The 24189-nt window shown below is 45.2% G+C and overlaps 1 protein-coding gene across 3 annotated transcripts in view; it reads left to right on the top strand.

Moving 5' to 3' along the window:
- SFMBT2 (Scm like with four mbt domains 2) overlaps window positions 1–24189 on the top strand; it is a 251505-nt gene that overhangs the window by 127463 nt on the left and 99853 nt on the right. For all 3 annotated transcript variants that reach the window (XM_050804608.1, XM_050804607.1, XM_050804609.1), the window contains one exon: window positions 5402–5499. In XM_050804608.1, coding sequence (XP_050660565.1) covers window positions 5402–5499 — 98 coding nt within the window. The remainder of the gene's footprint in view (window positions 1–5401; window positions 5500–24189) is intronic.

Here is a 24189-nt window from a genome sequence, read left to right as displayed (position 1 = left end):
GTGGCTTCTTATGTTCTCTGTGATGTTTCTTTCCTGGGAAGTTATGGGACTCACGCTCACAAGCGGCAATGGAATGTGCCTCCGTGGAAACTTAGGAAATATTCGCTTATGAGCCGTCTCCCTCTTTCGATAATTTGGGGTCTTTATAATATATGATTAAATTGTGTTTACTTGTCGTAGCATTTTCTGGAGATTAGTTGTTCATTTAACTGGAGAGTTCTTGGGGGCCCCTGAAGATTCTGGAACAGGCAGGGCACGATGGCTCATGCCTGAGCTCAGGAGTTTGAGACCAGCTGGGGAAGCATGGTGAAACCCCGCCTCTACAAAAAATAGAAAAACCTGGCTGGGCACGGTGGTGTGCACCTGTAGTCCCAGCTACTTAGGGGGCTGAGGTGGGAGGATCGCTTGATCCCGGGAGTGGAGGCTGCAGTGAGCCAACATTGCTCCACTGCACTCCAGCCTGGGTGACAGAGTGAGACCCTGTGAAAAGAAAAAAAAAAAAAAAAAAAAAAAGAAGATTCTGGAAAAGCCATTCATCCTCAAGAACTTACTTCCCCAGTATTTAAATCACCAGCAGGAAAGGTTACGTACAGGAAGAAGAACTAAAAAGTGACAGGACACTCAAAGTGTGAGTTTTGAGTTCCTCAGATCCAGTGGTTTCAAGATGGAAACTGGATTCTGCTGCCTCATTCAGCAGAACAGCATCCCCGGGAAGCGAGGCTGTTACTACCCCTGTTGTGCTCATGGGGACAGATTCTAGTACTTTGGATTTGTAGAAATTGATTTCAAGTCCCACGGTGACTTGTGTAACTTATGTGGTAGCACCACTTCCTTAACTGGAATCTAGGTGAGAATAAAACTTCATACTTGCATGGAAAATACTAGGCTGATTTTGTCGTTTTCCCAAACACCATGAAGTCACTGGAAAGTGTTCTGCTTCCGTGACTGATGCGGAGAAGTCCAGTGGGAGGGGGGTGTGCAGGGGAGATGAGCACATTCCCCACGAACTCTTCCCTGCTGCCAGGACTGTCTGCTGTGCGCTCCCAGCACCACCACCATTGTTCAAAATAATCATCCTTTAGTTTTACTGACATTTATTTATTTATTTATTTTCGAAGCAGGGTCTCGCTCTGTCTCCCAGGCTGGAGTGCAGTGGCATGATCTCAGCTCACTGCAGCCTCAACCTCCCAGGCTCAAGTGACCTTCCCATCCCAGCTTCCCAAGTGGCCAGAACTACAGGCATGGGCCACCATCCCTGGCTAATTTTTTTAATTTCTTATTTTGTAGAGATGGGATCTCACTATGTTGCTCAGGCTGGGCTTGAACTCCTGAGCTCAGATGATCGGCCCACCTCAGCCTCCCAAAGTGCTGGGATTACAGGCATGAGCCTCTCCTCGTGGCCCTCATTTTACTCTTCAGAGGGCACAGATTTCTCAACTGTTCAGCAACATAGAAGAGAAATGGGTCATAGAAAGTAGCTACGAAGTTAGCCTTCAAAAACCTGGGAAAAGAGACTAGATTTTATAGTCTCCACCTCTGAGAAACATAGGGCCATTGAGCCTTTCTCTTTCTGCCCTGAATCAGAGGAAATAGCATTCTGGCGCTTGGGGAAGGAGGAGGGGAAAGAAGCCGCCTTACCCTGTACAATGGGGATAAGGATATCTTGCTGGGCTGCTGAGTGGTGTAATGTATATCAAGAGATTGGCCTTTTCTAGACATTTAATCTGTGATCACAGTCTTAAGGTTAAGGAGGGTAAGTAGGTCATTAAGGTTAGGGTCATTTAAGAAGCCCACTGCTCTCCTATTTCGGGATGTTTAGAAAATAAGATAGACTTTTAGATATTCTTGCAGATGCTAAGGAGATAAAACTTTTTGAGGTTTTTTTCTTCTCTATATCTACAATTTATTCCCTTGTTTTTTTCCTTCAAAATTATTTTATCCACCCCCACTCCCCCCCCCCCCCCCTTTTTTTTTTGTTTTAGTGCTTGTTTTAGATAGTTCTTGGAGTCAGGGAGTTTCTGAATCCAACTTAAATACTTCCTGCCTGAACTGTTACTTAGTCCAAAAGTGAGCTGGACTATATTAATCTGTTCAAGCTGCCATAACTAAATGCCACAGCCTTTGTGGTTTAAAACAACAAACATTTACTTCTCAGAGATGTGGAGGCTGGAAGTGTGAGATCAGGGTACCAGTGTAGTTGAGGTCCAGGGAGGGCTCGCTTCCTGGTTTGCAGACAGCCGCCTTCTGACTGTGTCCTCACATAGTAGATCAAGAAAGAACTCTGGTGTCTCTTCTTTTAAGGACACAGATCTCGTTTAAGGGCCCCACCCTCATGACCCTATCTAACTCTAATCTCCCAAAGGCATCCCTTTGGGGTTAGGGCTTCAAGTAAGAAGTTTGGGGAGACACAAACATTTAGTCCATAACACTTTTCTTTGACGTTTACTATCTCTTAACAACGTAGACTCATCTTTCTTCACTGGGTAGGATCTGGAGGAGCAGGAAGATACAGAAGTTTTTTGGAGGGAGGTGGATAAAAGAAGGGTTGTTTCTATAGGCCTTTGTTTACTGATGATTATGTTATGCATTCCTGCTTCCTGTGGCACTTAATAGGAAATGCCCCACCAAACCCTTGCACAAAAGGAGATTGCCTCGTTTTTCTCGTAGGCTTCTAGTTTCAGAGGAATAGGGACATGTTTTAATTGCTCACGACCTTCCCAGAAACAGAAACTGGCATGATGTACTTTATTCAGTTACCTGCAACATGATCATTTTAAGAAAATGGTCAATGTTCTTTGAATGGTACTATTTATTGTCCGTTAATTTGCCAGTATGACCAGCGTGCCTCCATCTCACAGAATGCACACGGGGACTGTTGTTCTCTGCCGGTTGTGTCAGGCTGTCAAAACTGCAGCTGATTTTCACCTTGTCATGAAAGAAATCTGCCTTGCTGTGGGCTGGATTCATTCCAGGATTTAACACCATCAGAAAGAAAACAGAGAATCTTCAGGTTGTAGGACAGAGGCAGAGCCCACCTGGCACCTGGGCTTCTTGTTACCTTTGTCTCTGATGAGGAGGAGAGATGGCATCCTGTGGACAGAGGAGTTCATTTTTTCAGAGATTACTTGGTTGGTCCACCTTCCTGGGCCAGCGTGCAGGCAACCCCACTGGGGCCGGGGCATCCCCTCCATGAGTTCTCATAGCTTAGATCTAACCCTGGTCATGTTGGATTTCCATTCCTCCTGGACTTAAGGTTTTTTTTTTTTTTTTTTTGGAGACAAAGTCTCACCCAGGCTGGAATGCAGTGGCACAATCTTGGCTCACTGCCATGTCTGCCTCCCGGGCTCAAGCGATTCTCCTGCCTCAGCCTCCCGAGTAGCTGGGATTACAGGTGCGCACCACCACACTGGCTAATTTTTGTTTTGTTTTGTATTTTTTTTTTTTTTTAATTAGAGGTGGGATTTCACCATGTTGGCTTGGCTGGTCTCGATCTCCTGACCTCAAGTGATCCACCTGCCTCGGCCTCTCAATGAGGGTGTTGTTTGACCATTCTTTTACCCTCTCCTCTGTCTCAGGGCATCCCTCCCGCACTCGGAGACCACCATCAAGGGTCAAGGGTATAACGAGTCCTAATTCCAAAGCAAGAGGCCAAAGGTGCCACCCAGGTAGATCACGCTTTCCTTTTCTGTACCTGTTGAGTCTTCAGATTCTTTCTTTGGTGCAGGCTTTGGAAATCCCCATTGTTTTCTGTGAGCTGGTCCTTTTCCTACCGTGCCCAGGTTGAACTCTCTGTCTGACTACCCGGCTTGCTGGAAGCAGCCGTGTGTTCATGGTCCCTGTCCCGTCAGGAGCTCCAGTCTGTTGTTGGCAGTTTCTCTCCTGCTCCTGCATTGGTGTCCTCAGGGCTTTGCTCCCCGGGCTCTGCTGAGTGGCCTCCTGTTTCTCTGTGGTTTGGATTCAGTGCCCATGAGCTTGCCCGAGTGCACAGGTGTCCCGCTCGCCCTCATGGAGCAGCTTGCAGGGGGCTCTGTGAACTGGTCCCTGTGCCTGCTTTTGGGGGCCCTGTGATAAGCAGTGTCTTCCTGAGCACCCCCTTCTCACTGTGGACATCAGAGGCCCCGTTCTTTCAGTCTCCGCAGAAGTGTGTGTTGAGACCCCACTGAGTGTTCTCAATTACGTTAGTTAACTAACTAAGAAGAATTTAGAAAGGCCAAACCAGGGGAAAAAAAAGTTCAGCAGACAGGAAACACTAGAAAGGATTATAGACAATGCACACACGCAGAGGATGTGTGGTTGTGAATTACCCTTTGTGTGTCTTTGTGTAAGTAACAATGACTTCGGGCGGTGCACTGATGGCTTGGCTAGTTCTGGCAGGATCTCATACGTAGCGTAATTATGACTGAATAAACTGCTGAAACGGGGGCTTAAAGCTCAAGGTGAGTTCAAAAGCGATGAGGATCAAAATAGATGGCTTCATGCTAAAAAGCAGACATGCAAGAAATTAAAAATATAGTCCCAAAGGTCTAATGTTGACTTTTAACTGTGCTTAATTTCGTATTCATATCCTAAGCGTCTGTCTGAAGTAGCCTGGGGTGATATAGTGAAGGCATAAACATGCCCTACTTCCAGTGAGGGCTTCTGCAAATCCTGTTTTGATAAGGTCTTAAATCTGTTGAGATCAGGCCATAAAATTCTCCTGCAGTTTCAGCAATAGGTAAAAACAGTGCTCAAAGTTTTTTTTTTTTTTCTTTTTAATTTTGCATTCAGACTCTGTAACCTCCATCTGTAAATCTTGCCCCCCCTCCCACCTGCCTGGGGAAAAATATGGGCAACATGCGGTGTGTTAAGCAACATTTCAAGTGTAAATATTAAACTTGGTTGGTAAATTTTAATTTACCTTTTAATAATTTTCTGACTTACAGGGACTATTTTTAGCAGATGAGAGCTTAGAGATTTAGTGAAAAAATATGTTGTAATAACCGCAAATGCCAGACTAGAGTCGTTTGTAGTTTAGAAATGTATCAGATAAAAAGTTCCTCATCACTGGGCATTGCTTTCCTAGGTGATATGTGGAATTTTGACCCACGGATGACTGAAGGTTTTTGCTAATGTGATTAATACCATTAAATTACTTACAGAATGCCAACTAAATGCATACAGATGTTCCCTGAAGAAGAGGTCTATTAAGTTTATTCTTCATTTCTGACAGCAGAATCCCAAGTTGCTATTTAATTTCAGAAAGTTCTTTCAGCAGGTGCTCATGGCGGGTAGGGGGTGTGAACACTCACGGTCACTGACCGCGCTGAGGTATCAGGAAAGCTTGGGAATTAACATGCAGGAAAGGGCCACCCGGCAGAACGTGTTAGTCCTTCAACTCTTCTGTGATTTGCTGTTGATACAGAAATCTATCCTTTGAAGATGGCCACTGAATGGAAATGTACTCTGGAAAAATCCCTTATTGATGCTGCCAAATTTCCTCTTCCAATGGAAGTATTTAAGGTAAGATGTTGATTCTTAGCAATGTATCTACTCTTTTTGAGAATAAAACCATCTACCAAGTTTTCCCGCCGGGTGCGGTGACTCACGCCTGTAGTCTCAGCATTTTGAGAGGTCAAGGTGGGCGGATCCTGACGTCAGGAGATCGAGACCATCCTGGCCAACATGGTGAAACCCCCTCTCTACTAAAAATACAAAAATAAGCCAGGCGTGTGGTGTGCGCATGTAACCCCAGCTACTTGGGAGTGTGAGGCAGGAGAATCACTTGAACCAGGGAGGCGGAGGTTACAGTGAGCTGAGATCGCACCATTGCACTACAGCCTGGCAACAGAACGAGACTCAATCTCCAAAAAAAAATTAAAAAATGTTTTCCATACCAAATCCTTTTCCACTTGAAAAAGGCACCTTCTTAACCAGTTTACATTTTAAATGCTTAAGGTTTTGTCTGTTTCATGTTGCTTTTTAAAAAAATAATCTTCATAATGGCCCGTATTATAAGATGCTGATTAAAATTGTTTAGGTTTACTGTTTTTCTTTGTAGTGTATTGTTATGGAAATATTTTCACCCCCTCACTTCCTGCAACAGAAACAAAAGGAAATATAGCAAGTCTAATTTTGACGTTTAGTAAAAATGACAGAAAATGATGCATCTTGTGGTGGTTCAATTTTCTTAATGTCCCGAGGTTCTGCTAAGTACTAGGCCTTCCACTGGGTGCTCACACGAAAATGAAGGGCTTGTGAAATGCATCTCCACCAAAACGGCCACCAAGTTCTTTACACTTCAAAAATTAGACTTCACACTTACGTGAAATAGAATATTGGTTCTGGACAAGGATGGTCCATTCAGGTTCATCCAAGGAAATCATAAAACAAGCCCAACGAGTGTGGGTGGTGACCCAGCACCATTGGCATCCTTGGACAGTTCTCAATGTGGTTGTGATGGGCAGACATCCAGTTGCTTCCCAGCCCTGGGGTCTGCAGAGTCATAGAAGTTTCATATAGAAGATGTACTTAATGTGGTGGTTGGACACCCCATACAGCAGGAGTTTAAGGATTTAGTAGGGGACGTGGGCTTCCTGGATTTTATGGACACCCGAGTCCTCACTCAGCCTTTTAAGCAGTCATGGCTAGTCATTGACCCTTTCGTTCAGTACTTCCCCTGCTTGTAAAATTGGGCTATTAAGACTTCCTCCTCAACTTAGCCATGTAATTATGTCCTGATGTTAACTGAGTGATGATTTTTACAGTGTTTGGGGGCTCCTGTACTGGAGGAACAGTGTAAATATAATACACTGTTAGCATGATATTGACTGACAGTGAGGCTGACAGTTATGGTGGGCATTGTTGTTATTTTTTGCCTCACTGACCAAATCCTTCTCTCTCCTCCTCTTTGTCTTTCTCTTCCTCTCCTTCCCTCTTCTCTCCCTTTTCTTCTTCCTTCTTTTCATACTGTCCTGCCCATACAAAAAGGATCAAGAGAAACAGCCTTTAATGTTGGACCTCTCAGCTCTGCCACCCACACCAGAGCCAGCCTGCCCTTGTCACCCCCGCCCCTTTGTCTTCACCGTGGCCTCGGTCATATTCGAATGTGAATCAAATCCAGTCACATCCTTCACCCTTGAAAAAATAAATTTTATTTTGAAGTACCTTATACACACACGGGAGGAGTTGAAGGAGGGAACCAGCGGAAGAATACAGATGCCCACCCTCTGGTCTAAGCCTCAGACCTGCCAGGCCAGCAAAGCCCCTGCCACAGCCCCAGGCCTGCCTCCCTGTGGGGCCGGGGCACCCAGGATCCCACAGCTGTGCGGGTCCTGCCCGTGCCTCTCTTTGTGGTGTTCCTGCCTGCGTATGCTTCCCTAAGTGGGATGCTCAGTCCTGTTGATAGGACGGGAAGTGGGTACCGTCCTCATTGTTCAGAGAGGGCCCTTTCCCTGCTCCGAAGAGGGAAGAAAGCTGGATGTGGTCTGGGCACCAAACTGGCTTTGCTTTTCCTCAGAGTAGATGAGGATTCAGTAGGTGAAGTCGTGAGCTAATCTTTTTTTTTTTTTTTTTTTTTTTTTGGAGAAAGGGTGCCACTCTGCCACCCAGGCTGGAGTGCAGCGGGGGTGGGGTGACCATAGCTCGCTGTAGTGTCAAGCTCCCAGGCTCAAGCCATCCTCCTGTCTCAGCCTCCCAAGTAGCTAGAACCACAGGCATGCACCAGCACACCTAGCTAATGTATTAGTTTGTTCTCACGCTGTTAGCGAACACATTCCTGAGATTGGGTAATTTATAAAGGAAAGAGGTTTAATTGACTCACAGTTCAGCAAGGCTGGGAAGGCCTCAGAAACTTACAATCATGGCAAAAGGGGAAACAAACACCTCCTTTTTCACATGGCAGCAGGAAGGAGAATAAGAGCTGAACGAAGGGGAAGGCCTTTATAAAATCATCAGGTCTCATGAGAGCTTACTCACTATCAGGAGAATAGCATGGGGGAAACCGCCCCCATGATTCAATTGCATCCCCATGACATGTGGGGATTATGGGAACTACAATTCAAAATGAGATTCGGGTGGGGACACAGCCAAGCCATATCAGCTAATTTTTAGATTTTTTTTTTTTTGTACAGATGGGATCTCACTATGTTGCCCAGGCTGGTCTCAAACTCCTGGGCTCAAGTGATCCTCCTGCCTCGGCTTCCTGAAGTGCAGGGATAACAGGTGTGAACAACTGTACCTGGTCTGTGAGCTAATCTTAAGAAGATGAGGGGTTCCCACACTTGCTTCTACTGATGTTGTAGCATGAACTCTCGGTACTGGAGGTCACATCCCTTAGAAATGTGGGCAGGGGTCGGTTGCTTCTTGTTTTCTGATTTTACAGCTTAGCTCTCAGGAGCAGGCTGAAGTTCAGTGTTTCCCTGCAGTGAGATGAATGTTCTCATCTTGTCCAGGCAGCTTAGGACTCAACTCAGGAATCTCTTTAGTGTAGTCAAAATCAGCTGAATATTGTTAACAATCTTGGTCTGGCTGACTTCGGCATTCTGTCCATAGGTTGCAAAGATGATAAAATGCTGTCTACATTTCCTTCTCACTAAAAGTGGCTAAGAAGGTCTATCTTATCCATACTTTATTGATAGTTTGTGTGGGTGTAGAATTTTAGGTGAGCTATCATTTGTCTCAAGAATCAGAGGTTTTGGCTGGGGCATTGGTGGCTCACATCTGTAATCGCAGCACTTTGGGAGGCCGAGGCGGGCAGATCATTTGAGGTCAGGTGTTCGAGACCAGCCTGGCCAACATGATGAAACCCTGTCTCTACTAAAAATATGAAAAAATTAGCCAGGCATGGTGGCATGCATCTGTAATCCCAGCTAATCAGGAGGCTGAGGTAGGAGAATTGCTTGAATCTGGGAGGCAGAGGTTGCAGTGAGCTGAGATTGTACCACTGCACTCCAGCCTGGGCAACAGAGCAAGACTCTGTCTCATATAAAGAAAAGAGGGAGGGGGGGATTAGAATGTGGTGGTCAGTCCCTGGAGGGTGGCTTGTGGGCTGCTGCTTGTGCTGTAGTATTTCCTCTGTGACTGGTTTCCAAGGGAGAGATTTTCAGTCTCCCAGTGTCCCACCTGGGGCTCCAGGTCTGACTGCCAGGAGCCACGTGGGGAGAAGAGGGCTGAGGTGCTGGCCTGCAGTATTGGTTCCTATCCCAGCCTCTTCAGAGAAGGCTGAGACAGGGATCAGGGAGACTGTGGAGGGGTCTAATGGCCTCTCCTTCCCAGTCACCTCCCCATGCTTATATCTTAAACTCCTATCGAACTCCCAGTTTCAGACATACCTGGTGGGACTCGTTTCTGAGCCTTTCAAGGCTTCTGCAGGAGTCACTGTGTTGGCACTCAGCTTTTCTGCTGAAGGCCTGGGATTTGGCTTTGCTGAATGTGTTAAATTACTCGCTTCTTCTTCATCAGCTTTTTTACTTCCTTACCTTTGTGTGCTGAGTAGGTTTGTGTCTTTTTTTAAGAAAGTCTCTGGACTGTAGTTTTGGTTAGAGTTTAGGAGGAGGTGAAATGAATGTGGGCTTTCAGCCTGCTGTTTTAACCTGGCACTGCCATTGAAAAGAATCTTGTTGTTTGGACTCTAGGGTATGATCACGCCACCACATCCTTCCTGGACATGGTGAGCCTGGGGAGATTTTTCACTCGCTCCTCTGTGCAGTGTCTCCTTCTGTGCCCCTCCTTGCTGTACCAGGAGGTGCACTTGTTATGTTTCTCTAACGCCCTTTGTACCTTGATATGGTTTGTATCCTCACCCAAATCTCATCTCGTAGCTCCCAGAATTCCCACATGTTGTGGGAGGGACCTGGTGGGAGATAACTGAATCATGGGGGTGGATCTTCCCCGTGCTGTTCTCGTGATAGTGAATAAGTCTCACGAGATCTGATGGTTTTAAAAATGGGAGTTTCCCTACACAAGCTCTCTTCTCTTGTCTGCTGCCATGTGAGACATGCCTTTCATTTTCCACTATGATTGTGAGGCCTCCCCAGCCATGTGGAGCTGTAAGTCCAATAAGCCTCTTTTGTAAATCGCCCAGTCTCGGGGACATCTTTTATCAGCAATGTGAAAACAGACTAATGCATACCTGTTTTGTTCTCTCTGTTAAAGTCTGACTCATCCTTTGTTCTTTTTTTTTTTTTTTTTTCCAAGATGGAGTCTCGCTCTGTCGCCCAGGCTGGAGTGCAGTGGCCAGATCTCGGCTCACTGCAAGCTCCGCCTCCCGGGTTCATGCCATTCTCCTGCCTCAGCCTCCCGAGTAGCTGGGACTACAGGCACCTCCTCGCCCGGCTAGTTTTTTTGTATGTTTTAGTAGAGACGGGGTTTCACCGTGTTAGCCAGGATGGTCTCGATCTCCTGACCTCGTGATCCACCCGCCTCGGCCTCCCAAAGTGCTGGAATTACAGACTTGAGCCACCGCGCCCGGCCCCTTTGTTCTCAAATATAGATTCCCTAAAGGAATCCTTCCCCGGACCCCTGGACCTGGCCCAGATGAACTTGAGCCTCTGTTGGTGTCCTTCAGCAGCTTGTTCTGTCACAGTTATGCTTAATCATTTGTGCAGCACCTTGTATAATACCGACCTCTTTTCACCTAACTTTGAAGCTCTGGAAAGGCAAGGACTGTGTCTTTCTTGTCCATTCTTAGAAACACACTTTCTTGACCATAGTAGCACTCATTGAATACCTGTCCAATAAATGCATGAATTCATGGACATGTGTCTTCAACTCCTTGAATTTATTTTTATTATTATCATTTTTTTTTGGAGACAGTCTTGCCCTGTCACCCAGGCTGGAATGCAGTGGCATGATCTCAGCTTGGCCCCTTGCAACCACCGCCTCCTGGGTTCAAGCGATTCTTCTGCCTCAGCGTCCCAGGTAGCTGGGATTACAGGCATGCACCACCAGGCCCAGTTAATGCTTTTTTGTATTTTTAGTAGAGACAGGATTTCACCATGTTGGCCAGGCTGGTCGTGAACTCCTGAACTCAAGCAGTCCACCCACCTCGGCCTCCCAAAGTGCTGGAATTATAGGTGTGAGCCACCATGCCTGGCTTGAATTTGAAATTTTTGAGTTCATGCATATAGATTAAATGGATATGCACACTTATTTAGAGGTATGAATACTAAGACTCAAAAGGTATACACATTAATCATCCTAATATATTTGTAATTAAAAATTAACTAATTCATTAAACATTTATTGTCTTTGCACAAAGCTATTATGTGATGTTGACCTGATTCCAGAGTTTAATAGTTTGTTCATATTTTCCAAAATATAATTACCTTACCTTCTTCCCTCACTTTAATTTCTTCCCATGAGAATTCAGACTATTATTTTGATAGGCTATGTGAGAATTATCATCTTATTCAATATTTTGTGCATAATTAAGAAGTGCTTTAAGAGTAGATACTGAATATTACTTTTGGGCCTCTCATGAGGCAGGATGTGGGGTTAGGCACTTTATAAATAGACATCAGTTGCTTTGAATATTATGTGTTCTTAAAGCTGATGAGATACCTTCATAAATGTTTTCTCTTAGTTCAATGGAAGAGACATGGGAGGTTTCTCAACTGTATTTTGTAATGAGTGAGAATCTACACGTTTAATTTGGAGGGTGTGAGAACATGTTTGCAAAGGCTACTGTCACAAATTCCCATGGACTGGATGACTTAGAATGACAGAAATTTGTTGTCTTGTGCTTCTGGAGACTAGCGTGTGAAATCAGGGTGTCGGCAGGACCACACTCCCCGAAGGCTCAGGGTGGAAGCAGAGGTCGGCTCTGGCTTCCCGGGTTGCCTGTGTCCTGGGCTTTGCTCACCTTGTGGCCACCTTCCTCGGTTCCCTGCCTCCATGTTCACATGGCCTTCTCCACATCTGTCCAAATTTCTCTCTGCTTACAAGACAACCGTTATTTGACTGGCCCTGTGTGAATTCCGTCCAACTTTGTCTTCACTCGATTGCATTTACAAAGACCCTATTTTCAAATAAGATTGCATGATAGCTTCTGGGTGAGTACAAATTTGCAGGGAGACACTCTTCAACCCAATCTGATCGCATTTCGTGTATGTTCAGAATCTTAGAAATAACACAGTGGTACTCTCTACTGAGTTCCTCTGGTTACACGAAGTAAAGTTCAGAGAAATGGTGTGGATACACGAGATGAGGATCAAACTGTCTTAGCCGTTGCTTCATTTATTAAAACAACAACAAAAAAAGAAAAAACCAAAAAAAAGCAAGAGAAATTTTCTCTCTCAAGTTTTTAGAAGTTCCAGCAAGCAGTATTCTTTTTGCAGGATCCAAAAAGAGACACACACACACACACACACACACACACACACACACACACACACACACACTTGCTTTTTTTCTCTGTTATCACTGTTTGATCATCACTGTTTCTCAGTAGGCAGACTTCTTTCTGGTTTCTTTCATTATGGTAAAAGGAATATGTGTTTGAATTCAGCAGTGAAGTCATCTGAGATGCATGTTGTTATGGAAAATTGCCATAGTGTTCAGCTGTTACGAGACAGAAGTCAAAGCTAAGCACATTAATGGCCGGAGACAAGCAGTATTTCCAAGCAGCTCTTTTTATTATTTTTATACTTTAGATGAAATGGGTATTTGGATGGGATGAGTCCCATTATGCTGCGGTTGCTCACGTTGGGAGATGTGTTCACACGTCTGTGTGGTTGTCTGTTGGTGTCTGTGCGTGCAGTCTGATCCAGCTCTTGGGCAGGCGTTCCTTTCTGTCTTGAATGCAAACAGGAACAGTGTGAAAACAAGCTCATGATTAATATTTCTACTGTTATTTACCTTTAAGAGATCACTCTGAATAGCTTTGGATGCCATATTTTAGTGGGAATTCTGACTTCCTTATTTGGAAAATACAGATCATTTCCAAAATGTACACTCAGTTGAAGGATAGACAGTTGATGAAATAGGTTTTAAAAAACCCAAAGGACATTAAAAGCCTCATTTGATTGAAAAATTAATAATGACTTTTTTTTTCTTGAAGACCAACCCCATTATTTAGAGGCCTAAAAGATTTGCCAGAACTATCCATACACTATCCACGTCCATAACTTGTCCATAACAAGTCTGTAGAGGTGACTGCACTGCACATCACCATGGCTTTCAGTAGATTTTAATGTCTCTGCATCACACAGCTGGGTGATTCTCAGCTTTTGGAACAAAACGAAATTTTCCTTTTAAAAATCAACTTAAGATATGTTTAAAAAGTAGATAAAGGCCAAGTGCGGTGGCTCATGCCTGTAATCTCAGCACTTTGGGAGGCCGAGGTGGGCAAATCACCTGAGGTCAGGAGTTTGAGATCAGCCTGGCCAACATGGCGAAACCCTGTCTCTATTAAAAATACAAAAATTAGCTGGGCATGGTGGTGGGCACCTGTAATCCCAGCTACTCGGGAGGCTGAGGCAGAAGAATCACTTGAACCCGGGAGGTGGAAGTTGCAGTGAGCCGAGATCGTACCACCGCACTCCAGCCTGGGTGACAAAAAATAAAAAAGTAGATGAAACCTTTCTTTGACTTAGTCACATTGAGCAATTTTGCAGCCTCGGGAAACCATCATTTGATTAACTTATGACATATCCCAATGTCCACTCGAGCAAAACGCCCCAGTTTCCATAAAAGCTTTTTATTTTTGTCTTTTGCGAAGAACTACTAGGACGGGTTTCTGTCAGTTGGTTTCTGTCATCAAACAATGAAGTTTATTACAGGACAAACTCAGTCTTTTGGCCAGTAATGTCTTTGTTGCCTCAGTTTTCCCGTTCACTAAGTGTATACTAAGAGACCACTAAAGGATTTTTGGGGGCTTGGTAAGTTTTAAAACTAGGGCTAACAGAGACTAGAAAATAAAAACCTATCAGTAATTGTAACATGTCACGTGTCTGACATTTACAAGCCTCCCTATTACTTTTCATTCCCAGCAGTTCTTATAAATGGTATTCTACATCTGAGATCCTACATGTTTGCAAATGTTAAATTGTACAAGTTTCACTGACAACTCATTTGTCCATCAAAAAGATCTACAAATAAGAAACAGCAATTCCCAATTTTCTAGTTAATGGAAAGAAAATATTATTTCCTTAGAGGAATATAGAAATACAGCCCAGAGAAGACAAAAGCTCTCCAGCTCACTTCACTCATGACCACACCTTGTAACAGCAAGGAAGGGACATATGTGAAATGTCACTAACATCTGTGATCCTTTTTTTATCCTTTAAAAAAGGGAAATTGTTGGAACCTTTTTGTGTTACTTAAAAAAAAAACTGAAAATCTCAGTGTGTTTGAGATTCTAAATGAGCTACTCAGAGATTTGCCTTCGAGTGCAGGGAATTATGACTGCAGTTCTTTGGGAGGCTGAGGCGGGCGGATCACTTGAGGTCAGGAGTTCCAGACCAGCCTGGCCAACATAGTGAAACTTCGTCTCTACTAAAAATGCAAAAATTAGCCAGAAATTACTTGAACCTGAGAAGTGGAGGTTGCAGTGAGCCGAGATCGCGCCACTGCACCCCAGCCCGGGCAACAGAGCGAGACTCCGTCTCAAAAAAAACAAAAACAAAACAAAGGACAACTGCACTTGAGTCCAAACCCTTGGCATCCTCCTTGTAGCCACTCTCTACCGCACACCTCTGCGTGGGGGATCCCCACGTCTGCCCCAGGTTTGGTAATTTACTGAAAGTACTCACAGGATTCAGAAGTCGTTACACTCACGGTTGTAGTTTATTGCAGTGAAAGGATAGAAAGCAGAATCAGCAATGGGGTGAAGTCCAGAAAACCAGACAGAAGCTTCCAGAGCCCCCTCCTGGAGGCGTCACACAGCACCCAGCTGTGACAAGAGGTGCCAGATACTCTTTTACCAGGGCAGGTCCTTAGAGATTCAGTGCTCGGGTTTTTTCTGGGGACTGTTCCCATAGGCACCCTCTGCCAGGCACAGACCAGAATTCCCCGCTCTTAGAAGGAAACCATAAACCAGATTGTTTGCACACACATTTTAGACACAGCGAACTACTCTTATCTTTAGGAAAAGTTTCAGATTGGAGTAAGCTATTTTTTATCAGTCACATTTCCAGGTTGCAGCCACAGACCCCCCTTGCAGGCGAGCCCCGTCTGTGAGGATCACAGCCTCAGGCCTCCCAGGTGAACCCTTCTCTGCACGCTTTCATTCCTCCATCTGAAACTGAAGTCAGATGGAGCCCCACGTTTGCTCCTGCCTCCCTGTGGCACGCCATCTCATCAGGGCGGGATGCCTGGGTCCAGGCGCCTGACGCTGGAGGCCTCACGTACCTGCCGTTCCCCTTCCAGCTCCCCACTGTCCCAATGACACCTGCTTACTCCTGCCTCAGGCCTTTGTATAATGCCTGGTCTGCCTGGAAGGTCACCCCCAGATTCCTGCATAATCCCTTCCCTCACATCCTACGGGTGTCTGCTTAAAATTAGAAAACCCTGGACTGGGTGCGGTGGCTCACACCTGTAATCCCAGCACTTTGGGAGGCCGAGGCGGATGGATCACCTGAGGTCAGGAGTTCGAGACGAGCCTGGCCAACATGGTGAAACGCCATTTCTACTAAAAATAAAAAAAAATTATCCGGATGTGGTAGCGCTTGCCTATAATCCCAGGTACTAGGGCGGCTGAGGCAGGATAATTGCTTGAACCCGGGAGGCGGAGGTTGCAGTGAGCCGCACTCCAGCCTGGGCGACAGAGAGAGACTCTCTCTATAAATAAATAAATAAATAAATAAAGACCCTGCTCTGTGCCACTATCTCCCCTTCTGTGCACTCTCCCTGCTATCCTGGTTCGGCACTGATCTCAGCGCTTATCTCCTCGATTGTTATATAGCACTTTGACTTTGACTTTTTAAAATTTAATTTAAACGGTTTTTTGCATACGACCTCCTTCCCCTAGCTAGAACGCAGGCTCCGCGAAAGCCAAGTTTGTATTTTCATGACTGCTTTATCCCCAGGGCCTTCAGCAGTACCCAGGACATCATCAGTTCTCAGTAAATATTCTTCAGTGGGGATTCATGAAGAAATAAGTCCAAAAATTAACTTAGAAGAATCAAAGCATAGGAGAGGTCATCACTATAACTTAAATTAAGCAAGCCTCCTGTGAGTGGTTCTGAATATTAGGGATGACTAGCCTAAGAGGAGAATGGCCCCATTTATGGGATGGTGAGTTTACATCTAAGGATGGCCCTTTTGTAATCAGCTAAAAATACCCCAGCTCAGTTCTTTGCTAAGAAGAGAAAAAAGTTGAGAGCACTGAGAAGAATGTTTGGGAGGAATTGAAATTAAGACGTCGTCTCAGGGGCCAGGCGCGGTGACTCACACCTGTAATCTCAGCACTTTGGGAGGCCAGGCTGGAGGATTGCTTGAGCCCAGGATTTCTAGAGCAGCCTGGGCAACATGGTGAAACCCCATCTCTGCGCAATATACAAAAATTAGCTGGGCGTGGTGGCGTGTGCATGTAATCCCAGCTACCTGGGAGGCTGAGGCAGGAGAATCACTTGACTGTGGGAGGCAGAGGTTGCAGTGAGCTGAGATCGTGCCACTGTACTCCAGTCTGGGTGATAGAGCGAGACTTCATCTCAGAGAAGGAAGGAAGGGAGGGAGGGAGGGAAGGAGGGAGGGAGGGAGATCTCAGCATTAAAAAAGAAATCAAAACATAAACAATTAAAATCTCAGCATTAAAAAAAAAAAAAAGATCATGTTCCATGAAATCCCGTTGCTTACAAACCTGAAATGTCAAGGTTTGCTGCTTGTTGAAAGTGATCACGGACTAGGCTTAATGTTGTGTACACATGTTGTATGTGAGCTTTTTTTCCTCTCTTTTTTAAAGTGTCCGACTTTTCAGATTGTTTGATCTGGGCACTGACCTGCCACTGTATACTGTTTTCTAACTAAACAAAGAGAGAATAAAGACACAAGGAATTCGAGAAATAAGCGCAGGAGATAACTCTGGTCCGGGGATACGGTTGGCATCGAGGGTTTCTGCTTTTTTATAGGCAGCTAATTCTTTTCTGCTGAATCGATCGCTCTTTCATGTCATGCTTCTCAGTAGTGTATGTAACTGACAGGTGAGGTGTGGCTGGGCAGTGACTCCCTAGTGCTTCCTGCTTATTTCCATTTTATTCGAAGCCAAGGGGAAGTTTGTTTTTAATGTGAATCGTATGCCCAGGATACTAATTCCAATCCATTCTCTTATCACCTCCCTGACCAGTTCCTAATCAGAATCTGCACCTCACGGAGGTTACAGGGATCCAAAGTCACGATAACTGAGGCTTGTACTTCATCTGGACTCAGAACAGAGCAAATACGTGCCTGGTCTAAGTACTTCTGTAAAATACTCAGTGTCTTGGTGTCCTTCTGTAGCTCAGTCTCTGTCGTCTTTGACATAAGTATCGAGATAATACACACATCACTGATAAGGGATAAAAGGCACCCTGGAAATCCGTAAACAAAGGACTAGCAGTCATGGCAGTGCACTGGGTTGAGTCTGGTTTGGTTGGGTCTGAAACTGTACCTGGAATGCTTTCTTTTAGTATCTTGCTTTCTCTCTTTCTCAGTGTTTAATAAAGGAAGGGACGCAGACATGGAGAGAAGGCTAACTGATAGAAGAAATGCTGTGTGAGGCCGTTTTTCCCCACACAAACAAAGAAATAAAGGCCTTCCCTTCACGGATGCCCTCTCTACTAAGAGTGTTCACGCTGCTCGTAGCACTGAAGATTCCACATCCAATGATTTTTTTCAGTGTTTTCTTAGCTTTGAATGATGTACCTGTCAGTGTGATTATAGATTTAACCCTTAGGAGGGAATCTCTCCTATATTTTAGCATCGGAGACCTAGATTAAAGGCTGAGGAGAGAAGATTAAATGTGGCCAAGAGAGAGAAGCTTTTCTTTCTCATTCTGTCTGGTACAGCCAAAGGGGTAAGGAAGATGCGGGCTTCTCTTACGATAGACTGTGAGGCTGCAGTTTCTATGGTGACTGGTTTCTTTTTCCCTTATTCAGCAGCTAAATGCAGCAACACTCAAACACTTGTAGCTTAGTTTGGCCTTCAGGTGGGACACTTACGTTCTCCCGGCATTTACCTTAAGCCCCTATGTGGAGACAGAGCTTAATTTTTTGCCCAAGTCATTTAGCAAATAATGTTTGTGGGATACATGATGGATATCTCCTCCTCATCACGTTATCCCCAAATGGCTTTGAAATAGAGGCTGTTGGCTGGGCGCCGTGGCTCATGCCTGTAATCCCAACATTTTGGGAAACCAAGGCGGGTGGATCACGAGGTCAGGAGTTCAAGCCCAGCCTGGCTAACATGGTGAAACCCTGTCTCTACTAAAAATACAAAAATGTCCTGAGCATAGTGGCATGCGCCTGTAATCCCAGCTACTCGGGAGGTTGAGGCAGGAGAATCGCTTGAACCGGGGAGGCGGAGCTTGAAGTGAGCCAAGATCGTGCCATTGCACTCCAGCCTGGGGGACAAGAGAGAAACTCTATCTCAAAAGAAAGAAAAAAAAAAAAAGGAGAAGTAGAGGCTGTTTTGATGGTAGGTGATTTTGTTAGCAGACTGGTGCAAGTGCCTCTGTGATCTTGGTGCCATTGACTGAACTTGTAAGGTTTGTACCCCATGACTGGAGCCAGGTCTGTTCTCTCAGTCATCCCTGGTGTCCGGGTCTGAAAGCACAGCCCTGCAGGACGCATGCTGCTCTACCTCCTCTTGCCATTCCCGTTTCTTTACAGACTTGAAGAGGTTTGTTAAACAGAATCTCTTTGGGTGCAAAACCCCAAAGAAGTCCAGTTTGTTGAATGCCCGTCCCTGGCAACATACAGAACTGCGAGGTGGGGCTCGTCTGTGGGATCCTTTGTGTCTTCTTGTTTTTTTTTTTTTTTTTTTTTGAGATGGAGTCTCGCTTTGTGGCCCAGGCTGGAGTGCAGTGGCGCGATCTGGGCTCAATGCAAGTTCCGCCTCCCGGGTTCACGCCCTTCTCCTGTCTCAGCCTCTCGAGTAGCTGGGACTACAGGCGCCCGCCACCTCGCCCGGCTAGTTTTATGTATTTTTTTGTAGAGACAGGGTTTCACCATGTTAGCCAGGATGGTCTCGATCTCCTGACCTCGTGATCCCCTGTCTCGGCCTCCCAAAGTGCTGGGATTACAGGCTTGAGCCGCCGCGCCCGGCCGTCTTCTGGGTTCTTGCACTGAAGCATGTGAATTCCGTGGCAAAAAAGGACCAGCGGGGCCATCTAGTTTTTACGAGTATTGGAGAAAATCTTATAAGAGACACACTAAAGAGGGTAACATTGGTCAAACAATAAATGTAACTATAAAAAATCGCGCCAGGCGCGGTGGCTCAAGCCTGTAATCCCAGCACTCTGGGAGGCCAAGGCGGGTGGATCACGAGGTCAGGAGATCGAGACCATCCTGGCTAACACGGTGAAAACCCATCTCTACTAAAAAAATACAAAAAACTAGCCGGGCGAGGTGGCTGGCGCCTGTAGTCCCAGCTATTCGGGAGGCTGAGGCAGGAGAATGGCGTGAACCCGGGAGGCGGAGCTTGCCGTGAGCTGAGATCCGGCCACTGCACTCCAGCCCGGGCGACAGAGCGAGACTCCGTCTCAAAAAAAAAAAAAAAAAAAAAAAAAAAAAAAAAAAAAATCGCAAAAACCCAGATCTATATAGAGTTTGCTAACGCAGCTGCTTGATCACTGGGGCCTGAGCTCTGCCGCCTGCAGTCCATTAGATAGCAACTTGCTTTTAATCCTAAACGTTAAGAATTTAAGAATTTAGTCAACTTTCAGTTTTCTGCTCCAGGAATTCTCACTCCCAAATAGCTTCTGCTTACCGTGGATAATTCTGGCTCTTGCCAGTTCCTGGGATTGCAGAAAGGGTGAGATAATATTAGCATGAACTTACTGGAATTGGTGTATGGGATCTGGAGGTGTGCAAAGGGGATACATCTCTTGTTTATAAAACTAGACACATTTCAAAGTGATCATTGTGCCAGATTTTTATTTTTTGGGGGTTTTCTATTCCATGGTCTGTTAATAAAAATAATTAAGAAAAATTGTAATTCTTTTACCTACGGAAGATGTTATTGTGAATTTAATCCACAGTAAAATTGTTTAGAGGTGGCTCCCCTACCACCCCCCCTCTAAAAAAAACCACACCAATCCTTTTGCAAGTTAGGCCACCCGTTTAAGCCCGGTAGTGCCTTTCATGAACCAGACAGTTGCCAATAGCAGTGTCTCCAGTGAGGAACGTGATGTAAAGAGAAGTTTGAGCTTCTCTCTTTTAACTTTAGAACTTCAGAGGTTTGAGAGCTAATGGAAATGAGGACCCCATGTAATCAGGGAGCCCAGTGGTGCCGCCATGCCACCGGGCCTTGCCCTTCAGCACTCTCCCTCCTGCCCCCAGGTAGGGCACGCTGAGGAAGTCGGCGTGCTTTGCTGGGTGTCAATAAAAGATGTGGAGACTGTTCATTCCCGAACTTTCTCTCTTCTGTCCTTCCGCCAGCCACCCCTACTTTGAATCTGCCTGTCTCAGTGACATAAAGTCAAGGATAAGATAAAATCTGCCTCCAGTTTTGTCGCCAGTGCCATGTATAACCAGAAAGGCCAGCACGAACACGTCCGATAAACCTTTACATGAATATATGATGTCCTGCATTTAACAACTTGATAAAAGGAATGGCTAAGTTTAGGAGAGTGGAAACCTGCTTTAAAGCTCCTCAATATTTAACAAGATCGTGCACTTGTGGTGACCTGCAAAGTCTCTAGATCACAACAGGATTTATTCTTTCCCTGCCGGCATCTCGATCCTCCTGAAAGTAAATCCATCCAGACATGCCTGCATGCGTAACACCACTCGGCAAAGGGATCAGAACATTTGGTCATTCTGCTTGTGAGTCTGTCCCGATTCATGCACTCCCTGAGCCTCAGTCATTGCTGAGCGTCTGATGATTCTGAGAGATTGCAGGTCTGTAAACAATGAGACAGGGAGCAAGGCATGGCCAGAGTGTTACAAACCCTGGCTTTCTGTGTGATAAGCCACTCACCTTGAGGCCATTTTTGGAATATGTATTAACTTTTCAGACCTTTCGGGATAGCATAAAAAGGTACAGAAGGCAAAACATAATTGAAGCCGTAGGTGAATTAGAGGAACTCCAACACCATTCTCCGTTGGAAAGTGTTGCAGTGAATTGATGAGTGTTTCTAATGATTCGCACCCACAGGCTGCAGACCTTGTGCTGGGTACTGTGCACATACTATCTCACATCCCCACAGTAACTTGACTTGGGAGGCACTGGGAGTCTTACTGGTTAAGCTCAGGAATTGCCAGGCTCAGAGAAGTTAATTTCTAGTCATACCTCATGCAGAGAGAACATGGGTGAGCCAGGATGCACAGATGCAACTCAAACCCAAGGTCACACTTTTTTTTTTTAATGTTTCTTTTGTCCCAGTTTTCAGAAGTAAACTGGGATATTTAAAGGCTGCACAAACTCAGTATTATTATAACAAAGAGCCAGAAAATGGATTCTGAGAGTATTAAGTGTTGCCTGTTCAGTATGGTATTTGAACCGGAGTATGTTGCTCAACTCCTTATTACTCAGTTGCTTTTGACAAGGGCTCTCCTGGGATTTTGGCCAGGATGATTTTTTATTGTACTAAGTAACAGCTGCCCCTGCCGCTTGCCAAATAAATATCTGCAGCGGGGAATGTGGTAGATGCCCCCTGTGTAGAATTAGAACCAGTGGTGTAAGCCCGAAGAGTGGCCCCATTTTTCTTATCAGTGATTGGCTTAGGAAGAGGTTTGTGACCAATTTGGGTCAAAAATACATGAGGACATCTGCTGGTGGTTTCTGGAATAGGTTTCCTTGCTGTGAAGAAGCAGCATAGGGAAGAGGGGACCTTGCTCTGCCTGAGAGGCCTGGAGCTTCTGCAGCCATCTTGAGCCCACGAGGGAGGAGCTGGACTGGGGAAAGCTGTCATATCTAGGATGTGGAAGCAGGAGGATAAAAAGAACCGGGGCTGTTTCTGACATTGCTTATGGCTCTGTTCACCAGTCTTGAGCTGCCTTTTCTCTGGACCCCTTTGCTATGTGAGATAATGGATTTCCTTATGGTTTATACCAGATGGAGCAGGGTTTTCTATCTGGTCTTTGCATGAGAAGGCTCCTTAATAGATAAAGGCTTCCTTGGGGACCAGAACCATTTTAGGTCACTAGTCTGCTTGTCGGCAGGTTGGAAACGATTGCTTACTCCTTGCAAACGGAGAACCCATTGCTGCCGTAGTGGTAGTAGGCTAGTGGGTTAAGGAGTACTTGAGTTTATTGTCATCGTCCTATGCATGCAAAGCACCTCTTGTACCACCGTATTGTGGTCACCATTGTTTTTGGTTATTGCTGTCATTCATAACAGCATCTTTGAATTTTATACACTAGACATTCAAAGTGGAGGCAGTGGGAGGGTAACAGCAGCACCAGGTCTGCAGTGTAGACTGGCACAAATGTAAGTAAGGATTTCCAGGTCTTGCTGAGACAGCATCAGAGTGAGTGAGATTAACAGGGATGGTTGGCACCGCTGATCACACCAAGGGGCTGAAGGGTAGGTACTAGAGTGAGTTGATGCTGGAGACAGGCAGAGAGGATCCATTGATGCTGAGGAAGCTCATCAGAAGTGTAAGGGGAGGAGACCACAAGGTCAGGTGTCTCATCAATAATACCTGACTTTTCTCTCAACCGAATCTGAATCAGTGGTTCTCAACTCAGGGGCCAGGGGCATGTGCCCTTCAGTGGACATGTGGCAAAGCCAGGAGACATTTCAATTGTCCCAGGTGGGGGATGCAGTCAGCATCTAGTGGATAGATGCCAGAGATGCAGTTGCAACATCCTGCAGTGGTAGAACAGCCCCCCAACAAAGAATCTGGCCCCAAAAGGTCAATACTGTTGAGGGTGATCATCCCTGTTTCTCACCTGGGAATGGTTGGTGGAGGGAAGCTGAGGGCAGCTGGGGTGTGAGGAAGGCTCTGGAGACTGAAGCTGTTATTAGATCCAGTCCAGGCTGCCTGGCAGTGGACACTTCCCAGAGGGGAGGCTTCCCACCTGTGGCAGAGCACGCAGAGGGGTTTGCAAGCTCTCCATGTTTACTGGCCTCCACATTGGTGTCTGGGAAGGGCAGAACAGAAGCTCAGACTGGTGGGTGGAGAAGTTTTGCACCTTCCCAGCTCTTGCTTCTTTCTCTGAAGTATGCTGGCATCGTGTTTCCATGACAGCAGTTGAGTTAATGCATTTAGGGGCCCCTCAGCGTCCACTGCATCCTGCCTATTACAAATCGTGTGGTTCAGGTTGTAATCTATGATACTACGGTACTACGTTTCTCATTACTATTTTTTAATTTGCTTGAACGCATAGCTACTAGATAAAATCGCTCTTTACATCTGTAAGTAAAAAATAGAAATGCTTATTAGTGTTCAGCAATAGATTTTAAAATTACATTTTTGTTACAAATATTTCACTGGCTAAATTGAAATCAGTGTAATCAAATTGAAATGTCATAATACTATTGATTTAATAAATGCTGGCCTCCTAATATCTGTTTTTCAATGAAACTAGTATTACGGGAGTAATTTTCTAATGAACATCTGAGCACGAAATCATTGGTAAAACAAAAGAAGAATGGTATCATAAATGGCTCTGGATGGTTTTTTTCAGCGGGACCTAGCATGCTGGTACGAATAGAGGAATTAAAGCGTAGTTCATTATATATTAATCTGAATGTAATACTAACTAAAACCTTCCATTGACTTCACTGAAGCCTAGTCTTAGAAATTATGCAAATTAATGGAGGCCTTGAAAAGAAGCACATGCAATATTTGAGTTCCCTGTGGACCAAAAAACTGGCATGTTGGAACTGAAAAAATTATACTGTGCAGTATTTTTGTGTAAGTACAATACACTAAAAGATTTTGGTGCTTAAAAAAATTGGGCAGGGTGAATCCTATATCTGTTTTTTGTCTATTTTATTTTATATCCAAATGAGCCGAAAGGAAGAAGCAAAGAATTGAAGGTTGACACTGAGATTGCTGCTGCAGAAAGAGAATTTCATGTAGCCTTTGATTGTGGAACTTGGGTTAAGAATTTAGTTCCTGGAGCC

The sequence above is a fragment of the Macaca thibetana genome, chromosome 9 (assembly GCF_024542745.1).
Source record: "Macaca thibetana thibetana isolate TM-01 chromosome 9, ASM2454274v1, whole genome shotgun sequence".
Classification (NCBI taxonomy): domain Eukaryota; kingdom Metazoa; phylum Chordata; class Mammalia; order Primates; family Cercopithecidae; genus Macaca; species Macaca thibetana.
The sequence above is the reverse complement of the archived record's forward strand: the minus strand, read 5'-3'. Positions and strand labels throughout refer to the sequence as shown.